The sequence below is a fragment of the Anomaloglossus baeobatrachus genome, chromosome 6, assembly GCF_048569485.1.
Source record: "Anomaloglossus baeobatrachus isolate aAnoBae1 chromosome 6, aAnoBae1.hap1, whole genome shotgun sequence".
NCBI classification, from domain to species: Eukaryota; Metazoa; Chordata; class Amphibia; order Anura; family Aromobatidae; genus Anomaloglossus; species Anomaloglossus baeobatrachus.
In genome coordinates this window covers 93,566,002-93,588,647 of record NC_134358.1, presented here as the reverse complement: position 1 = coordinate 93,588,647, position 22,646 = coordinate 93,566,002, and the positions used below count along the sequence as shown (strand labels likewise).

General features: G+C 44.2%; 1 protein-coding gene across 2 annotated transcripts in view; it reads right to left on the bottom strand.

The window, feature by feature from the left end:
- MMP16 (matrix metallopeptidase 16) overlaps positions 1-22,646 on the bottom strand; it is a 303,847-nt gene that overhangs the window by 53,444 nt on the left and 227,757 nt on the right. For both annotated transcript variants that reach the window (XM_075353111.1, XM_075353112.1), the window contains one exon: positions 9,859-10,020. In XM_075353111.1, the coding sequence (XP_075209226.1) occupies positions 9,859-10,020 (162 nt within the window). The remainder of the gene's footprint in view (positions 1-9,858; positions 10,021-22,646) is intronic.

The following is a 22,646-nucleotide window of genomic DNA, read 5'->3' as shown; positions in this document are numbered from 1 at the left end:
AAGGAAGTCTTCATAAGAAAAACACTTTTAAAGCGCAAATCACCAGGATTTTCCTATATAAACTAAAGCCAGTGCTATACTGGCACTATCAGGCTGATTCTATACACACCTTTAGTTGGCAGCTCAGATGTATAGTTTTTGAAACGTAAGCAAGTAAAATTTGTAAAATGAACAGCTGTTGATTGGCAGCAGCTGGGGTGGATATTCATAGTCATTCTCGCCCTCCTGCCTGTCCATCCTCCCCCTAGCTTTTATTCATGCAAATTGTATTATAGAAGCATTTTACTAATGATTGTGGCAAGAAGGACCTTGCTGATGTCATACCCATGTGACCAGAAGGGGTGGGGCCTCAGCCAACATAGCTGATACCAGGAAGCAACATTATTTTTCTGTTAGCTAAAGCCCGACCCCTTCTGGTCACATGGGTATGACATCAGCAAGGTCCTTCTTGCCACAATCATTAGTAAAATGCTTCTATAATACAATTTGCATGAATAAAAGCTAGGGGGAGGATGGACAGGCAGGAGGGCGAGAATGACTATGAATATCCACCCCAGCTGCTGCCAATCAACAGCTGTTCATTTTACAAATTTTACTTGCTTACGTTTCAAAAACTATACATCTGAGCTGCCAACATTATTTTTCTGTTAGCTAAAGCCCGACCCCTTCTGGTCACATGGGTATGACATCAGCACAAGTCCTTTTAGTCACAAAGTAAAACGATTGTATAATAGAATTAGCATACATAACAGGGGGAGGGGATAACTATGAATACTCACCCCAGCTGAACTGTAGCTAATGTCAATCAACCCGCTGCTGATTTTTCAAACTTTCCTTGCTTGTGTTTCAAAACCTATACATCCTAGATGGCAACTAAAGGTATGTATGGAATTAGCCTGATAGTGCCAGTATAGCACTGGCGTTAGGTTATATAGGAAAATCCTGGTGATGGTGCGCTTTAAGGAATATATTACACTCATTGAATAGGCAATAAATGTTACATAGGTGGGGGTCTAGCCTCTAGTGATGCCCACGAGTCACCTGAAAATTTTTAAGAGAACGTCCTGCATATAAGACTGGTTTTAGTGTAGCCATATAGAATTCTGGAGAATTAACTACATGGTTGTATAGGAAAAGCAGTGCAGTTGCTTATTGTAAAAACTTAGATTCCAGCCCTAATTTTTCAGAGGTTCAATTTTAATAGAAGCTGAAATCTGATTGGTTGTTATACAAACTGCTCCACATCTCCTTTGCGTGGATATTGGTTAATCTCATCGTAGAAAGTTCTTAGCAACAGTAGAATTGTTACGTTTTCTATATAATTAGATCTTTGAGATTTTTCAGGAATTTTACAAAATCTACTCTTATGATAGGGAATGGTATAAAACAAATAATGGCCCAATACCTTCTCCTGCACCACTCTACTGCCACAGCACCAATGTTCCTCAGCAGGTCTGCAACAATGACTGTCCATCAATCACGTCACCGCTGCCTCCAATCACTGACCACTAAAGCCAGGTGATTGGTAAACAGCAAGTCTGGGGGAACCACTATGTTGGCAACATAGAGGTGGGGTTTCAATGGGTAATTGTTCTTTGTTTCATGACATTCCCTACTCTAGTACACATTTTGTAAAAGTGCAATAGTTGCCGATTGTTTTTTTTTAATTTTTTTTACATAAATGTGAGATTTTTTAAAAAGTTCACCCCCTTAGTAGGACCTGTTCTCATCCCCCGAATATGTGATTAGACAGCAGCAAGTCTGAGCCAGATGACGCCATATCTCAACGTCATGGACAAGGAAATGTTGCAGAAGCCCTGACTTGTTCGGGGAGCACAGGGCCACACAAGAGAGACTCGACAGCCCTTCAGGTAGTCCGAAAGGTCTCTCGTTTTACCCAGAGACTTGGAAACTTTACTTATACCTCGAATGGTCAGATTCACTCACACATAAAATTAGATTAATGCAATAAGTGGAATTCGGCCAATGTTCTGCTGCAGGTTGGCAAATTAGCGAATTCTGAAGTCTACTTTTATTATGCCCCATCCCACCAATTCAGGGGGGCTTTAACGTTGTAAATAAAACACACTCCCGATAAAAAGTAATCAAATTATCCAAACTATCGTTATTTCTCTGCTGCGGATGAACATGGCATTTGTAATATTTCCACACCTTACAAATATCAGGATCAGCTCTATTCTTGCCAATGATCCAATCACTGATAGTAACATCAATGCGCCATCTTCGGGTCCTGGAAACAGTACTATATACTGAGTAATAAGTGACCTGTCAGCAGAAAGAGATGACAGCAGCCATTTTTCCTCCAAGTATACAGATGCCAACCTTTTAAAAATAATTCTCATGAACACGACTCTGAAGAATTCGACTTGCTCATCAGAAAATGAAGGCGAAAGAATGCTGAGCTTCATACAAAGAGCAAGGTAAGTTATGATAATGGAGCGGATTAATAAGAACCCATGTGTTTTCAGCAAATCTTCGTCGTTAATCTATTAAGTAAAATATGTTTCATTCCTCCGCACACCCATGGTCAGGGCCAATCTAAAGGCACATTCAGCTGTATCCCAAGGGATTTCAGCTCCGAAGCCAGGGTAGAGTTTCACCTGGAAATTTCCCAGAGGGGCATTGCAGCTATAAGTCCCCTTACCTGGCAGCCAGACTGGCTTGCAAAGTCTCCTTAAGGAGAATAGTGTTCCCCCGTGGTCCCCACATAGCTTTCTCATGAGCCAGATCAGACACCCCCATACTTTGCACTGACGAGGGGCAAGCACCCCGAAACACCGTGTCTGCAAATTGGGATTCTGATCTGGCTTATATATCCTGAGTCATATTGCAAAGGATTGTCAAAAATCCACTTGTGACTTTTAGGATCGCTACTTCCAATAGGTGGCGCTGTGCTAGAGTTTGTCTCCTTTACTGGAGAGACAATTTGAATATTTCCCTATTTCCCAGAGGGGCATTGCAGCTATAAGTCCCCTTACCTGGCAGCCAGACTGGCTTGCAAAGTCTCCTTAAGGAGAATAGTGTTCCCCCGTGGTCCCCACATAGCTTTCTCATGAGCCAGATCAGACACCCCCATACTTTGCACTGACGAGGGGCAAGCACCCCGAAACACCGTGTCTGCAAATTGGGATTCTGATCTGGCTTATATATCCTGAGTCATATTGCAAAGGATTGTCAAAAATCCACTTGTGACTTTTAGGATCGCTACTTCCAATAGGTGGCGCTGTGCTAGAGTTTGTCTCCTTTACTGGAGAGACAATTTGAATATTTCCCTATTTCCCAGAGGGGCATTGCAGCTATAAGTCCCCTTACCTGGCAGCCAGACTGGCTTGCAAAGTCTCCTTAAGGAGAATAGTGTTCCCCCGTGGTCCCCACATAGCTTTCTCATGAGCCAGATCAGACACCCCCATACTTTGCACTGACGAGGGGCAAGCACCCCGAAACACCGTGTCTGCAAATTGGGATTCTGATCTGGCTTATATATCCTGAGTCATATTGCAAAGGATTGTCAAAAATCCACTTGTGACTTTTAGGATCGCTACTTCCAATAGGTGGCGCTGTGCTAGAGTTTGTCTCCTTTACTGGAGAGACAATTTGAATATTTCCCTATTTCCCAGAGGGGCATTGCAGCTATAAGTCCCCTTACCTGGCAGCCAGACTGGCTTGCAAAGTCTCCTTAAGGAGAATAGTGTTCCCCCGTGGTCCCCACATAGCTTTCTCATGAGCCAGATCAGACACCCCCATACTTTGCACTGACGAGGGGCAAGCACCCCGAAACACCGTGTCTGCAAATTGGGATTCTGATCTGGCTTATATATCCTGAGTCATATTGCAAAGGATTGTCAAAAATCCACTTGTGACTTTTAGGATCGCTACTTCCAATAGGTGGCGCTGTGCTAGAGTTTCTCTCCTTTACTGGAGAGACAATTTGAATATTTCCCTATTTCCCAGAGGGGCATTGCAGCTATAAGTCCCCTTACCTGGCAGCCAGACTGGCTTGCAAAGTCTCCTTAAGGAGAATAGTGTTCCCCCGTGGTCCCCACATAGCTTTCTCATGAGCCAGATCAGACACCCCCATACTTTGCACTGACGAGGGGCAAGCACCCCGAAACACCGTGTCTGCAAATTGGGATTCTGATCTGGCTTATATATCCTGAGTCATATTGCAAAGGATTGTCAAAAATCCACTTGTGACTTTTAGGATCGCTACTTCCAATAGGTGGCGCTGTGCTAGAGTTTGTCTCCTTTACTGGAGAGACAATTTGAATATTTCCCTATTTCCCAGAGGGGCATTGCAGCTATAAGTCCCCTTACCTGGCAGCCAGACTGGCTTGCAAAGTCTCCTTAAGGAGAATAGTGTTCCCCCGTGGTCCCCACATAGCTTTCTCATGAGCCAGATCAGACACCCCCATACTTTGCACTGACGAGGGGCAAGCACCCTGAAACACCGTGTCTGCAAATTGGGATTCTGATCTGGCTTATATATCCTGAGTCATATTGCAAAGGATTGTCAAAAATCCACTTGTGACTTTTAGGATCGCTACTTCCAATAGGTGGCGCTGTGCTAGAGTTTGTCTCCTTTACTGGAGAGACAATTTGAATATTTCCCTATTTCCCAGAGGGGCATTGCAGCTATAAGTCCCCTTACCTGGCAGCCAGACTGGCTTGCAAAGTCTCCTTAAGGAGAATAGTGTTCCCCCGTGGTCCCCACATAGCTTTCTCATGAGCCAGATCAGACACCCCCATACTTTGCACTGACGAGGGGCAAGCACCCCGAAACACCGTGTCTGCAAATTGGGATTCTGATCTGGCTTATATATCCTGAGTCATATTGCAAAGGATTGTCAAAAATCCACTTGTGACTTTTAGGATCGCTACTTCCAATAGGTGGCGCTGTGCTAGAGTTTGTCTCCTTTACTGGAGAGACAATTTGAATATTTCCCTATTTCCCAGAGGGGCATTGCAGCTATAAGTCCCCTTACCTGGCAGCCAGACTGGCTTGCAAAGTCTCCTTAAGGAGAATAGTGTTCCCCCGTGGTCCCCACATAGCTTTCTCATGAGCCAGATCAGACACCCCCATACTTTGCACTGACGAGGGGCAAGCACCCCGAAACACCGTGTCTGCAAATTGGGATTCTGATCTGGCTTATATATCCTGAGTCATATTGCAAAGGATTGTCAAAAATCCACTTGTGACTTTTAGGATCGCTACTTCCAATAGGTGGCGCTGTGCTAGAGTTTGTCTCCTTTACTGGAGAGACAATTTGAATATTTCCCTATTTCCCAGAGGGGCATTGCAGCTATAAGTCCCCTTACCTGGCAGCCAGACTGGCTTGCAAAGTCTCCTTAAGGAGAATAGTGTTCCCCCGTGGTCCCCACATAGCTTTCTCATGAGCCAGATCAGACACCCCCATACTTTGCACTGACGAGGGGCAAGCACCCCGAAACACCGTGTCTGCAAATTGGGATTCTGATCTGGCTTATATATCCTGAGTCATATTGCAAAGGATTGTCAAAAATCCACTTGTGACTTTTAGGATCGCTACTTCCAATAGGTGGCGCTGTGCTAGAGTTTGTCTCCTTTACTGGAGAGACAATTTGAATATTTCCCTATTTCCCAGAGGGGCATTGCAGCTATAAGTCCCCTTACCTGGCAGCCAGACTGGCTTGCAAAGTCTCCTTAAGGAGAATAGTGTTCCCCCGTGGTCCCCACATAGCTTTCTCATGAGCCAGATCAGACACCCCCATACTTTGCACTGACGAGGGGCAAGCACCCCGAAACACCGTGTCTGCAAATTGGGATTCTGATCTGGCTTATATATCCTGAGTCATATTGCAAAGGATTGTCAAAAATCCACTTGTGACTTTTAGGATCGCTACTTCCAATAGGTGGCGCTGTGCTAGAGTTTGTCTCCTTTACTGGAGAGACAATTTGAATATTTCCCTATTTCCCAGAGGGGCATTGCAGCTATAAGTCCCCTTACCTGGCAGCCAGACTGGCTTGCAAAGTCTCCTTAAGGAGAATAGTGTTCCCCCGTGGTCCCCACATAGCTTTCTCATGAGCCAGATCAGACACCCCCATACTTTGCACTGACGAGGGGCAAGCACCCCGAAACACCGTGTCTGCAAATTGGGATTCTGATCTGGCTTATATATCCTGAGTCATATTGCAAAGGATTGTCAAAAATCCACTTGTGACTTTTAGGATCGCTACTTCCAATAGGTGGCGCTGTGCTAGAGTTTGTCTCCTTTACTGGAGAGACAATTTGAATATTTCCCTATTTCCCAGAGGGGCATTGCAGCTATAAGTCCCCTTACCTGGCAGCCAGACTGGCTTGCAAAGTCTCCTTAAGGAGAATAGTGTTCCCCCGTGGTCCCCACATAGCTTTCTCATGAGCCAGATCAGACACCCCCATACTTTGCACTGACGAGGGGCAAGCACCCCGAAACACCGTGTCTGCAAATTGGGATTCTGATCTGGCTTATATATCCTGAGTCATATTGCAAAGGATTGTCAAAAATCCACTTGTGACTTTTAGGATCGCTACTTCCAATAGGTGGCGCTGTGCTAGAGTTTGTCTCCTTTACTGGAGAGACAATTTGAATATTTCCCTATTTCCCAGAGGGGCATTGCAGCTATAAGTCCCCTTACCTGGCAGCCAGACTGGCTTGCAAAGTCTCCTTAAGGAGAATAGTGTTCCCCCGTGGTCCCCACATAGCTTTCTCATGAGCCAGATCAGACACCCCCATACTTTGCACTGACGAGGGGCAAGCACCCCGAAACACCGTGTCTGCAAATTGGGATTCTGATCTGGCTTATATATCCTGAGTCATATTGCAAAGGATTGTCAAAAATCCACTTGTGACTTTTAGGATCGCTACTTCCAATAGGTGGCGCTGTGCTAGAGTTTGTCTCCTTTACTGGAGAGACAATTTGAATATTTACCTGGAAATTGGTCAGAAAACAGTATATCAATGGCTCTCAGTTCTGGGAAGTGCACTATTCGGACTTAGCAGAGGGGCGACATGTCCCATTTAACACAGTGTAACACTATTTTGTAACAGACTGCAATTCATCAACATTTCTAGGATGGGAGTCCAAATGGCATAATTATAGACAGGAAGCACGGTCTACTGGAAATGGTAAATGTGTTACTGGGGAATAAAGGGTGAGCAAAATCATCCAGAATCTGGGGCTATTTGTTCCAGTTGATATCAACACAACTCTCGAAACATCTGCATACGGGCCAAAGAAAATAGTCTGTTCTGAGAAAACTCACACAAACACCGTAAGAACTAAGAGCGTCAAATCATTACCTGCAGTCCTATGTAAAACCATACACAATGCAATGATTAACAAGATCTGCCCAGGCCAAATGTATAAAGATAGGAGCCCTCAGTGACCAGACTGAACCACAGTCATCACCGATAGAGTTCACCAATATTAGGAGAACATGTTAGGTTAGGTATGGGTTGAACTTGATGGACATAAGTCTACCTTCAACCTTAAACACTATAAAACTATGAATATTCCTAAAGAGCATTTCTATCCAAAAACTAAACAATAGCCACATATTAATAATTAAAACTTAAAATTTAGCTCAGAAGCTGACATTTGATAATTTCATTTTTTTCACTTACACAATTATTAAAAGAGCAAATACCCTCAATAAAAATGGCAGACAGTAAGGCTATGTGCGCACGTTACGTACTAGCCCTGCAGAAATTTCTGCAGCGATCTGAACAGCACACGTGCGCTTCAAATCGATGCAGAAACAGTCCGTAATGAAAAAAAAAGCCGATTTCATGCGCTCTGAGTGCAGCCCCTCCCATAGACAGAGCGGGGGCTGCAGGCAAAGCGCAGGAAAGAAGTGATATGTCACTTCTTAGAACGCACGCTTCGGGCAGCAGCCGAAGCGCTGCGCTCTAAGACGCCACGTGCACACGGCTCCTGCATAATCTTCATAGATTATGCAGGGACGCAGGAAGCATGCAGTTACGCTGCGGTGTAGATTGCAGCGTAACTGCATGTAATTACGCAACGTGCGCACATAGCCTAACTGGGTTATTAAAGAGGACCAACCACCAGGTTTTTCATACATAAACTAAAGCCGGTGCTATACTGGCCCTATCATGCTGATTCTTTACATACCTTTAGTTGTGAGATCGGATGTATACTTTCGGAAATACAGGTAAGTTTGTGATAGCACCCGCCCCCGTCATTGGTGCGATATGTGGTGCTCGCTGCTGTAGCGAACATTATCGCTACGGCAGCGTCACATGCACATACCTTGTTAGCGTTCAGCGTCATAGCGACGTCACTACAGTGTCACTAAGCGGCCGGCCAATAGAAGCGGAGTATGAGCGGGTTGCCGGTGGACGCAGGTAATGAGATGTGGATCGTTCCTGCGGTGTCACACATAGCGATGTGTGATGCCGCAGGAACGACAAACAACATCATACCTGTGGCAGCAGCGATATTAAGGAAAGGAGCGATGTGTCAACGATCACCGTTTTTGAACGATTTTGCGATCGTTGATCGTTGCTCCTTGGTGTCACATGCTGCAATGTCGCTACCGGTGCCGGTTGTGCATCACTAACGACGTGACCCCGACGATGTATCGGTAGCAATGTCGTAGCGTGTAAAGCACCCTATAGACTTGTATTGGTACTTTTCATCCGTGATGCTGGTGAGAAAGGAGTAGTCACAAATGTGTGAGCAGCCCCATAGACTACAATGGATCTGTGTTCTATAACTGAAAATCAGGGATAGATCATGTTCATAAGATGCCAAAGTCTGAATGAAGCCTTATAAAGTAGGCTCAGATTTGAGCAGGGGGGTTACTTCAAGACTGTTCTGCTCAGGTGTTCTGCCAGAAACAAAAAATAAACCTATATTTTCTTATTTTTGTATGGACATACAGTGGTACATTAGACATTTTGTAAACCTGTGCTTTGTGTGTGTGTTTATGCAGTGCTGTGTCTATTATTTTCTTTCCACGTGGCTCACCAAATCCAAAAATGTGTGACGCCCGTTGACTAGTATACAAAAACATAACTTTGTGATACCATTTTATGAAACAAGGGACTTTAGGAAACAAAAAGCGCAATAGAGCTTATCTAAATAACTACGATGACATACAGGGATATCCTGCTCACCTTGCTTGGTTGTGGTGACCACAGCACAGAAAAACTATTGTATACGACAGCTGCTGCAGAATCCATGGCCAGTTGATTACAAGCTGAAGGGAAGAAAACCATGGTCTCTCCGCGCTGCTGTGGAGGTTATATGAAGATGACAGGATACATGGGCAGGAAGTATTGTGGATGCGTTTCGAAGATTTCCAAACTCTTCTTCAGCACGGGAATTCAGTTTGTGCTCAAGAAGATGTTTGGAAAACTTTGAAACTAATCCACAATAGTTCCTGCCCATGTATCCTGTCATCTTCATATAACCTTGACAGCAGCAGCGCAGACAGACCACGGTTTTCTTCCCTTTAACTTGTGATACTATGTTGGCAGAACATTTATACTATATGTGTCTTTTTCTTGTCAATGAGTGGGTGTGTTTGTGGTTCAGTATTGACTAAAGTCAAGTCAGGGGTCTGGTTTGAGCCCACCCCTTAATTGATTGACTCATCAATGGACTATCAAATAATTAAAGTCCATAAAAGTGATAAAAAAATAAGGAAAATCATAACCATAGTCGCCATTCTTAAATCACCAATTCCATCAGACTTTGAATCCATCATCCTGATATTGCTTCAATGGTATCATCATATGAATCAGTTTCCAGACAATTTAGTTGCAATATATAGAGCAGAATCCAAGTCTTACCATAGATTTTCTGAATTCCCTGTAAATCATCAGTAGGTAGCTTGAAGTTGTCGGTTTCCATGTACTGGTAAAAAGGAGCCATGATTGCGGTGGGGTCATTAGAGTGCTCCAATCCTAATGCGTGACCCAATTCATGTACCGCGACCAGAAATAGGTCATTTCCTGTGGAACAGAATAATTGAGAACATTTTTGTCGCAGATTGTAATCAATAATGTAATTACAGTCTCAAACAATTCAGATAATACGTAATTAGCTAAGGAAACAGTAGGAAAGAAATCATTTCTCCGGTAATTATATAACAGGCGAGCAGGTGTTAACGACGGCTTCATTGTATCGTCACTAATTGTTTACATTATTAGAATTCAGACGGACGTTACTTCCCCTGGCTAGTCGGCCCTCTTAGCATGTAAGCACACCCCTGTGGGTGTCCTAACATGTTAATGAATGCGAAACGTCAGAAGATAGTCATGCTCACCTCTCTGCGGCCACCGCGCCCGATGCTGGTTCTCGGCTCAGTGCACATAATCCAAGGACTTTTGATCATGCGTACTACACGAGTTTGGAGCAAGTATGCATACACCCGGCTTCATAGTGGCCATGACAGAAAGTCTGGGGATCATGCGCACTTGGCTGAAATCCAGCGTCGGCAGCAGAAAGGTGAGCGTGACCATGCCGCTGATGCTGCGCATTCATTAACATGTTAGTACGCACACGTGGGTGTACTTACATGCTAAGGGGGCTGACTAGCCAGGGGAACTAACGCCCTTGCGATTAGTTGGTGGCCTCATTAGCATATAATGAAGGATCTTAGAAAATATTTTTTCTAACAATCTCTTTATCTATGCTACTATACACTGGAACTGTTAGGCAGGGATTAGAAATATGAACTCAGAACTGCTCGTGGTCCAAGGTGCATATTGGACCTGACAGGTTCCCTTTAACCCATAAAAAATTGCTACACACTTCCCCATAATACTGTATTTAAAGTAAAACTTTAATTACTAAATATGCATGGACAGCTTGTTGCTGCCGCCATAGACAATTCCATGATTGCACTCCATGGAATTTTTATGGATTTTGAGAATTGTTTATAGGAATATGTTTACCAACACAGTTATTTTCTTCTTTGGTCTTTGTTGATAGGCTGCAGCAGTGGCATCACATTTACAGCACAAGTGACCACTGCAGACAATCACTGGGTTCAGATGGTGCATGAGTCACTTTGCACAGTGATTGCCTGCAGTGGTCATTTGTGCTGTAGATGTGATGAGCAGAGAAGTAACTTTTCTATTAAACATATCACTATGAGCAATTCCTCTGAAAATCCCAAGGACAGCAATCATGGGAAAGGATACGGTTTCCTCCGGGTGCTTTTGTATATACAAGAAAATAGTTGTGGGATTTCTTTAGGAAGGAAGTCCTCACCCAGCGTCTTCTAGCACAGAGGATAGATAAACCTATTATTAGCCATCTGAAGCCAGAAATGTAGTGTTACTCTCATCTGTAAGGATTCAGGGTAGGACTAGGCAAGGTATATCACGTCAGTGGAAAACCAGAGCTTACAAGAGATGTACATTGCTTGTCTCATTGCTATGTCTGAAAAAGCTAACAAGTCCCAGAAACTGACAACAGAAGCCATAGGAATTCATATATAAACCGCCCTCACTAAACACATACTACTGATACAACGGGATTGTCATGACCGTAAAAGGCAGAGCTGCCAACCGGGACCAAGGAAATCGTGTCTACGAGAAGAGATAACAAAGCATTCATTTTCGACTTATGGTACAGACTAAACCATGCAAAGCATACACAAAACATAGAACAGATATAGTTTATCACATGTAACACACTTAAAGAATCACTACATTTTAAATGAATTTGTCCCTGCAGTGAGGAAGGAGACAAACTCTAGCGCCACCTATTGGAAGTAGCAATCCTAAAAGTCAAAAGGGGCTTTTTAAACAAGCCTTTTCATAAGATTTAAGATTTATTGCCAGATTAGAATCCCAATTTGCAGACATGGTGTTTCGGGTGATTGCCCCTCGTCAGTGCAAAGTATGGGTATCTGAACTGGCTTATGAGAAGCTATGTGGGGACCATGGGGAAGACTATTCTCTTTACGGAGACCTGACAAACCAGTCTGGCTGTCAGTAAGGGGACTTATAGCTGCAATGCCCCTCTGGGAAGTATTAAAATTGTCCCTCCAGTGAATAAGGAGACAAACTCTAGCGCCACCTATTGGAAGCAGCATTTTAAATGGAAAGCTTCCAAGGTGGTCATATAATTAACACATATATAGTGCCTTGAAAAAGTATTTATATCCCGTGAACTTTTCCACATTTTTCACTTTACACACGCAAAATATTTTATTGGGATTTTATGTGATACACTAACACTAAAGGCTGCTTTACACGCTGCGACATCACTACCGATATATCATCGGGGTCACGTCATTAGTGACGCACATCCGGCGCCGGTAGCGACATCGCAGCGTGTGAGATCAAGGAGCGACTATCAACGATCGCAAAATCGTTCAAAAACGGTGATCGTTGACACGTCGCTCCTTTCCTTAATATCGCTGCTGCCACAGGTACGATGTTGTTCGTCGTTCCTGCGGCATCACACATTGCTGTGTGTGACGCCGCAGGAACGACGCACATCTCCTTACCTGCGTCCACCGGCAATGCGGAAGGAAGGAGGTGGGCGGGATGTCATCTCCGCCCCTCCGCTTCTATTGGCCCTCCGCTTCTATTGGCCGGCCGCTTAGTGACGCCGCAGTGACATCGCTATGACGCCGAACGCACATCCCCCTTGAAGGGGGGATTGTTCGACTGTCACAGCGACATCGCTGACAAGGTATGTGCATGTGACGCTGCCATAGCATAATGTTCACTACGGTAACGATCACCACATATCGCTGGAACGACAGGGGCGGGTGCTATCACGCTTGACATCGCTAGCGATGTCGCAGCGTGTAAAGAACCCTTAAGAGGCAAGTATTTGTGACTTGTAAATATTTTGTTTTTGTGACATTCTAAATATTTTCATTTATAAATCTTTGGCTTACTCACTTACATTTTGGCTACCTCCAGTCTATCTTTTTTATGTCTCTGGGTCAGCAGTGAGGTCCTCCTGGGTCTCCTGCATAGCATTTAATTTAATTCAAATGTCAACAGTTTGCGCGGACACTGATGCCCCCTGAGCCTGCAGGACAGCTTGAATTCCTTTGGAACTTGATTGGGGTTGCTTATCCAACATCCAGACTTTCCAGACTTTCCTGTATTACAAGCTTTCATCAATTTTTCTCTGCTGTCCACATCCAGGAAGATTAGGTACAGTACCATGGGTTGTAAACTTCTTGATTAGGTTGTAAATTGTGGACAAAGGAACATCAAGATCTCAAGAGATGGACTTGTAACCTTGAGATTGCTGATATTTTTCAACAATTTTGGTTCTCAAGTTCTCAGACAGTTCTCTTCTTCTCTTTCTATTCTCTATGCTCAGTGTGGCACAGACAGATACACAATGCAAGAATTGAGTCAACTTCTCCCCTTTTTAGCTGGTTTCGTGTGTGATTTTCATATTGACCACACCTGTTACGTGCCACAGGTGAGTTTGAATCAGCATTGTGGCGCCCCTAACCTGGTCAGGCACCACTGAGTACTGCACCCATGCTAGGTCAGTACAAACAGGTAATCCCAAAGGCTGACTAGGGTGTGGACACACAGACATGTAGTAACCAGGACACACACACAGCTTAGAGGGGACCCCTGGGCAGATCCAGGAAGGGGGCGTAGCCCTCGCATCCCAGCTAGTGGTGCGTAGTGGGACTGGAAGGTACACAGTGTGCAGTGGCAGTCAGAGGAGCAGGAGTGGAGGAGCCGTGTCTGAGGTGGAGAGCTGAAGAGCAGGACACTGTCAGACTCTGCACCTGTAGTGGCTGCTGGCGGGGGAGAGAGGCTACCCAGTGGTGCCGCCTGAAAACCACCTAGTGAAGAGGTGGCTGAGTAAGGGGACTACCGATAGAACAAGCTCGCACGGGGAAACAGGTCCCTAGACCAGGAAAGCATTTACTCGGCCTGCTAACCCTGCTGGTGAGGGTGCTGGATGTACCTCACCAAACCACACAGAGTCCACAGCATCAGCAGCAACGAGGGGGCCCATAAGGAGGATCGAGCCTGGAGCCATCTTATCCTTGGTCCACGCTGTCAGCAAACGGGCCAGAAAGGGGAGAACGGCAGTTGTGACTTCCCTGGGTGATTCCCGCAGTACTACAAGTCAGGAGTCACCCCAAACAAGAAGGGCTAGGAAGGCAAGTTAGCAGTCACCCCTAGATCAGCCTGAAGGATACCTGGTTCCACCTGGTTAATCATAGCATCGCCCAGGTTGTCTCACGTTACCATCAGAAAAGTGAGTAAAAACCCTGAAAGACATTGCTGCCTGTGTGTGAGTTCTTCTACGCCTTGTGGTACTGCACACTTACACTGAGCCCCTGGGGCCAGCCTCACTCTCGGGAGGCCATAACATCAGATTGCATTTACCATCAACCCCAGAAGCTCCCTAAACTGCAGTGGCGGTCACCCCCTGATCGCAATTACCGAGAGTGGCATCACGATTCCCATTGAAGTTAACCTGACGTTCCTGTTGCCGGAAGATTTCCAGCACGTGAAGATCCTGAGGCGACCTGCAGGTGAGAGGGGCTTCACAGCATCACATGCTTAAAATAAAATTGTTTACGCATAATTCTGGAAAGAAGCCAACAATTTTGTCCGGACCATTTTTAGGGGTTTTGTGTTAAATTATGCCCAATTTTTCTTTTTTCTGCGATTTGTTTTTTTTTTTGTGTGTGTTGTTCCAGTACACACAAAGGAAATAAACATGTGTATGACAAAATGTGTAATTACAATAATTTTCTGGGTGAAATACATTTTCTGAAACAATTTAAAGGGTGCCAACACTTTTAACCATGACTGTATATTTTTGTTATTATTGTGAAGCTAAGATTTTTTTTACCCATGGTCCCAAAAGAAAAAAAATTTTCAGGATCAACTATACAGATCATGCCCCGATGAGGCAAACGACTCTGATTCATTAAGAGGCACAGGCCTTTTTATGCATCTAGCACGTCTGAAAAAGTAAAGTGTGCCTCGTTACTAATCTTACTTCAGTCCGAGACTGGAGTAACTGAAGTAATAATTTGCAGCGAAGGGGTTGCCAAAGCCCTGTCTCGTCCAACTCCACCCAATTCGTCTGAGAGAGGCAAAAATTACATGAAATCAGCAAAATTGAATGGCAACCTCGTATTTTAGGACTTTTCAAGGCTTTGATGAATTGAGCCCCATGTGTGCATCCACTTTAACACCTGACCACCACAGTCAGTCTGGGCCTTAAAGGGGTTGTCCATTGAAAAATAAGCTATCATTTACTGATTGGTGGGAATCTGACTACTGAGACCCACAATGACCGGCAGAACTGAGAATTTTTATCGACTGATGGGGCACTTTTATCTCCATTACAAAATGGAGTTACAGGTCGGATTCCTTACCACTGTTCCATTCATTGTATATGGGGCTGCAGCCCCATTGTGAATGAATGGTGCGGTAGTAATGAGTTTTCATGTGCGCCACCTCCAGTTATAGAACACCTCACAATTAGAGATTTAAAGTTCGTTGTTTGTACTGGACAAAGACTTAAAGAAAAAAAAATCAGTTTTTGAGTTCGGAGTTCAGGTGCATTACCTATGCAGACTACTCGATTGAGCATCACTGTGCTCAGGTACGTTCAGTGCAAAGCCCAGTGTGAGCCGCTTGCAGTGTTTGAATGTCTCTATCTAGGGGTAATACAGCATTATTGGATGTAGTGAGAACATAAAAAATGAAAAAACACCCTCTCTCCCTTGGAAGTGATCTGCGTATGGCTGGCTGTATGTGGTCGGAAAGCAGAACCGCCCAATCAGTGACTTCTAATGAGGTTCGAGTCAAGTTCGGGTCCAGAACAAAACCTCATCTAAAGTCCAGCTGAACCCACAGAACCCGAATTTCAACAGCTCCACTCATCTCTACTCACATTGGAAAGCTGCTTTTCTCTGTTAAGGCCCCGTTACATTGCTAACGAGATATAGTTGGGGTCACGGAATTCGTCACGGAATTCGTGATGCACATCTGACCTCGTTAGCGACGTCGTTGCGAGTGACACCTACGAGCGACCGCTAACGATCAAAAATCGTTGATTGTTGACACATCATTCATTTCCCAAATACTGTTGCTGGTGCTGGACGCAGGTTGTTCGTTGTTCCTGAGGCAGCACACATCGCTACGTGTGACACCCCGGGAATGACGAACAACAACGTACCTGCGTCCTGCCGGCAATGAGGTGGGCGTGTTGTTAATGCAACTAGTCTCCGCTCCTCCGCTTCTATTGGCGTTCCGCTGTGTGACGTTGCTGTGACGGCGCACGAACCTCCCCCTTAAAAAAGAGGTTGTTTGACGCTCACAGCGACATTGCTAGGAAGGTAAGTATGTGTGACGCGTCCTAGCGATATTGTGCGCTACAGGCAGCGATTTGCCCGTGATGCACAAACGACGGGGGCGGGTGCTTTCACAAGCGATATCGCTAGCGATGTCTCTGCGTGTAAAGCAGCCTTTAGAGGTGGCTGATGGACTGGTCTGGTCACATGTTCTTCCACCAGCCACCATTGTATGGACAGTTAACTGCACTAACAAGAGAAAGTGGCCGACCCCTTTATCTTAGACACTGTCAGTGAGCTCCTTCTAACAGGGAAGTTTGGAACTCTTAAGGCCACTTTACACACAGATAAATCTGCGGCAGATCTGTGGTTGCAGTGAAATTGTGGACAATCAGTGCCAGGTTTGTGGCTGTGTACAAATGGAACAATATGTCCATGATTTCCCTGCAACCACAGATCTGCAAAAGATTTATCTCTGTGTGTAAAGTGACCTTTACTTTTTATCTTTTTTATGAGCTTGTCTCAGCTAATTTATGGCTACAGACTACATTAAGGCTGCTTTCACACTTGCATTGTTTTGCATCAGTCACAATCCGTCGCCTTGAGGAAATACAGTATCCTGCATAATATTATGCAGGATTCCGTTTATTCCCCATAGATTTGTATGGACGACGGATTGCGACTGATGGTCCTGCGTTGCATCCGCCGCATGACGGATCAGTTGTGGAAAAACTGACCGTCGGGCGGCAGTAACGCAGCATATAGCGTTTTTCGGAGCGTTGACAATAGGAGCGGAATCCGTTGGAATGCGTCACTGGACGGATTCCTGTGACTAATCCGTCATTTACCAACTGAGCATGCTCAGATGAGTAAATTCTGGAAAAAAAAAAAGCTGCAACGGATCAGTTTTTTTGCAGCATCAGTTGTGGCACTATATGCAACGCATCCGTTGCATCAGTCACACAACGGATTGCAACTGATGCAAAACGACGCAAGTGTGAAAGCAGCCTAAGGCTAGGTTCGCACACTGCGTCTTTTTGACACTGCATTTTTGTGCGTTTTTGGCCGCTAAAAACGCACAAAAACGCACCTGCGTCGAAAAAACGCATCAAAAACGCACGCGTTTTTACCACGATTTGGTGCGTTTTTGGCTGCGTTTTGCTGCGTTTTTGATCTCTGCGTTTTGCTGCGTTTTTCCAATGCATTGCATGGGGGGAAAACGCAGAAAAACGCAGGAAAGAACTGACATGTCCATTTTTTTTTTTAACTCAAAAACGCAGGTAAAAAAAACAGATGTGTGCGGACAGCAAAAATGAAAACTCATAGACTTTGCTGGGGAAGCAAAGTCCTGCAGTTTTAAGGCCAAAAACGCACCCGAAAAACGCGCAAAAACGCCGCGAAAAACGCTCTGTGCGCACATAGCCTAAGGTGAAATGTACAAGAAACAGAGCCTGTAAAAGCCAAGTGGTGCAAAATCTGTAATGAAATCCAATAATAAAAATTATTTTTTAGTCGAAATACTTGAATTTAAAAAAAAAAAAATGTTTTAGCAATATACCATCAATTAATAAAATGAGAATAGCCCTTTAATGGAGTCATAGCCATCACTAAAGCACATGAATGTAATGAGTCTTGTATTTTGGACAACAGTTAGAGATTAGTGGACCCGTTGAAGTTCAGGTTTGCTGGGTTCAGCCCGGACTTTAGGTACAGTTGAATTTTGGACCTGGACTTGGCCAGAACTTGATCCCAGAGCATGAGCCCCATTGGCTGAGCTCCGAGCTTACCCGAGCATCCTGATGCTCGATCGAGTGCTTTGCATACGTAAAGCACCCGAACTCCGACACTGATTTTTTGTAAGGTCCGTGCTCAGTACAAACCCCGAACTTTACTGTTCAAGTTCGCTCATCTCTAATCACGGTCAATACAGGGCGGCTCTACCGGACTGTCAAGGGTGTGTCACGGGTGACAGACAGTCATGTGGTTTCTGGCCATAGGATGTCACAGCATTTGGCTACGCAAAATGCTCCCGGACTTTACATTGTTCCTGTTGTCCGTATTCATTAGTATAGATAGCTTTCCTGCTGGATTCATCTCTCCATGTTTTGGACCCAGCAGGAGCTTTCCTTCCACCCAGCTGCTGATCATCAGTATTCTCTTGGTGCTTAAATACACCTTCCATCCTTGGACTGATGCTGGTGACATTTCTCAATTCTTTCAAGCTCTGTTCGCAAACAGGTGACTTGTACTCCTCTGTGGTGGCTTTACTGAAAACTTTGCTGAACTTCTACCTGTGTCATCTCTGGATATGTAGTTCACGCAGTTTCCCATATGTATCGTAGTTATGTCTTCTTTAGTGGTTAGTGGGGTTGACGAAGACCTCATCCCATCTGTTCACTATTTAGGGTCCAGCAGTAGGAATACCTAGGGTTAGGTATCCGCCTCGGCACACAGGTGCAGAACCTATCTAGGGTGGTGAGGGACCCCAGGGACCAGCAGTATTCACCATCTTTTCTTCTGTAGACACAGGCTTCACCTTCCCTTCCCTTTCATTGTTCGCTTGGTACTTTCCCGTACTTAGCGTGACGCGGACCCAGCCCATCCATGTAATACACGGTAAACCACTTTTCTGAATTGCCAGAATTTAATTCAAAATTTTTCCTACAAAGGACGCTGCAGGGATATGTATGCATGGCCTCCCCCAGTAACGATAACTGATCCTAAATCAGCTGATCCTTCCGTAACCATCCGTTATTCCTAGATTCTCCTCCTACCCACATTTACTGTACCATCTGCTCATAGATAAGATAATATAAATGACTCGCGTTCACTCTTGGTTTAAAATAGGTAATCGTGTCATTGTATCGCCTCATTTATATTGTGCCTCTTTAAATCTTCTTCGACCATATGGCGGATTGTGTGAATGTCTCGTTCTCCATCGGTAAGAAATTAACTTTGACGTACTTGGAGAAAATAAGCTGAACACGAAATTGGTAGTTGAAGTACAGAGATGGGCACTTATGCCCAGGTGAATGAACTGAAGTGCTTATAATCAAAAAAACTGTCCTCCAAACCTCAGGGTAATTACCAGTTTTCAGATGATTGGCAATCTAGTAATTAAACCGTACTCGCTATATTTCATCAACAAAAAAAATGTGTTCGTTGTTAGGGAAAAAATGATTTGGAGTATTCATCCTACTGGGAGCAAAAGTTGTCAGCACATCATAGGAGTGAAGCAATTAAAATGCATTAGACTGTAACCAGCCATGAAACGGTGACATTAAGAGGCAAACAGTTCGCTCAAAGTGAGCAAAATACAGAGACAAAGATACTGAGCACCGGATGGCACAGCCGCATCTATACAGAGGATAAACATGTAATGTGGAAACTATACAAACACTGTGACAATGCCCCCCCCCCCCAGGCCAAATGCTTCCACTTCTTCAATGCCCCCTGAAAAGTCTTTACTGTCCTTTCATGATGCCGCACAGGGAGATATATATATATATATATATACACACACATACATACATATATATATATATATATATAAAAAAATAAATATATATATATATATGAAAAAATATATATGTATGTATATATATATATATATATATATGTATATATATGTATATTATATATATACAGTTAGGTCCAGAAATATTTGGACAGTGACACAATTTTGGCGAGTTGGGCTCTGCATGCCACCACATTGGATTTGAAATGAAACCTCTACAACAGAATTCAAGTGCAGATTGTGACGTTTAATTTGAAGGTTTGAACAAAAATATCTGATAGAAATTGTAGGAATTGTACACATTTCTTTACAAACACTCCACATTTTAGGAGGTCAAAAGTAATTGGACAAATAAACCAAACCCAAACAAAATATTTTTATTTTCAATATTTTGTTGCGAATCCTTTGGAGGCAATCACTGCCTTAAGTCTGGAACCCATGGACATCACCAAACGCTGAGTTTCCTCCTTCTTAATGCTTTGCCAGGCCTTTACAGCTGCAGCCTTCAGGTCTTGCTTGTTTGTGGGTCTTTCCGTCTTAAGTCTGGATTTGAGCAAGTGAAATGCATGCTCAATTGGGTTAAGATCTGGTGATTGACTTCGCCATTGCAGAATGTTCCACTTTTTTGCACTCATGAACTCCTGGGTAGCTTTGGCTGTATGCTTGGGGTCATTGTCCATCTGTACTATGAAGCGCCGTCCGATCAACTTTGCGGCATTTGGCTGAATCTGGGCTGAAAGTATATCCCGGTACACTTCAGAATTCATCCGGCTACTCTTGTCTGCTGTTATGTCATCAATAAACACAAGTGACCCAGTGCCATTGAAAGCCATGCATGCCCATGCCATCACGTTGCCTCCACCATGTTTTACAGAGGATGTGGTATGCCTTGGATCATGTGCCGTTCCCTTTCTTCTCCAAAGTTTTTTCTTCCCATCATTCTGGTACAGGTTGATCTTTGTCTCATCTGTCCATAGAATACTTTTCCAGAACTGAGCTGGCTTCATGAGGTGTTTTTCAGCAAATTTAACTCTGGCCTGTCTATTTTTGGAATTGATGAATGGTTTGCATCTAGATGTGAACCCTTTGTATTTACTTTCATGGAGTCTTCTCTTTACTGTTGACTTAGAGACAGATACACCTACTTCACTGAGAGTGTTCTGGACTTCAATTGATGTTGTGAACGGGTTCTCCTTCATAAAAGAAAGTATGCGGCGATCATCCACCACTGTTGTCATCCGTGGACGCCCAGGCCTTTTTGAGTTCCCAAGCTCACCAGTCAATTCCTTTTTTCTCAGAATGTACCCGACTGTTGATTTTGCTACTCCAAGCATGTCTGCTATCTCTCTGATGGATTTTTTCTTTTTTTTCAGCCTCAGGATGTTCTGCTTCACCTCAATTGAGAGTTCCTTAGACCGCATGTTGTCTGGTCACAGCAACAGCTTCCAAATGTAAAACCACACACCTGTAAACAACCCCAGACCTTTTAACTACTTCATTGATTACAGGTTAATGAGGGAGACGCCTTCAGAGTTAATTGCAGCCCTTAGAGTCCCTTGTCCAATTACTTTTGGTCCCTTGAAAAAGAGGAGGCTATGCATTACAGAGCTATGATTCCTAAACCCTTTCTCCGATTTGGATGTGAAAACTCTCATATTGCAGCTGGGAGTGTGCACTTTCAGCCCATATTATATATATAATTGTATTTCTGAACATGTCTTTGTAAACAGCTAAAATAACAAAACTTGTGTCACTGTCCAAATATTTCTGGACCTAACTGTATGTATATATATATATATATATATATATATATATATATATATATATATATATATATATATATATATGAAAGGGCTAAAATCCTGTGGGACTTCAAGATCCAGACAGATAAGCAAGTGGTAGCTAACCAACCAGATATCGTGATAGTAGACAAGGGTCAGAAGACAGCAATGATAATAGATGTGGCAGTGCCTAATGACAGTAACATCAGAAAGAAGGAATATGAGAAGCTGGAGAAATACCAGGGCCTTAAAGAACAACTGGATTCCAGTGGTGATAAGAGCACTTGGAGCAGTGACCCCTAAGTTGGAAAAATGGCTGCAACAGATTCCAGGAGCAACATCTGAGCTCTCGGTCCAGAAAAGCGCAGTGCTGGGAACAACTAAGATCCTGCGCAGAACCCTCAAGCTCCCAGGCCTCTGGTAGAGGACCCGAGAATGAGGAAGGACAAATACAACTGTTAAGAGGAGACTTTGTGCAGCAGGCCTTCATGGTAAAATAGCTGCTAGGAAACCACTGCTAAGGACAGGCAACAAGCAGAAGAGACTTGTTTGGGCCAAAGAACGCAAGGAATGGACATTAGACCAGTAGAAATCTGTACTTTGGTCTGATGAGTCCAAATTTGAGATCTTTGGATCCAACCACCGTGTCTTTGTAGAAACGGTGGACGGATGGACTCTACATGCCTGGTTCCCACCGTGAAGCATGGAGGAGGAGGAGGTGTGATGGTGTGAGGGTGCTTTGCTGGTGACACTGTTGGGGATTTATTCAAAATTGAAGGCATACAGAACCAGCATGCCTACCACAGCATCTTGCAGCGGCATGCTATTCCATCCGGTTTGAGTTTAGTTGGACCATCATTTATTTTTCAACAGGACAATGACCCCAAACACACCTCCAGGCTGTGGAAGGGCTATTTGACTAAGAAGGAGAGTGATGGGGTGCTACGCCAGATGACCCGGTCTCCACAGTCACCAGACCTGAACCCAATCGAGATGGTTTGGGGTGAGCTGAGCCGCAGA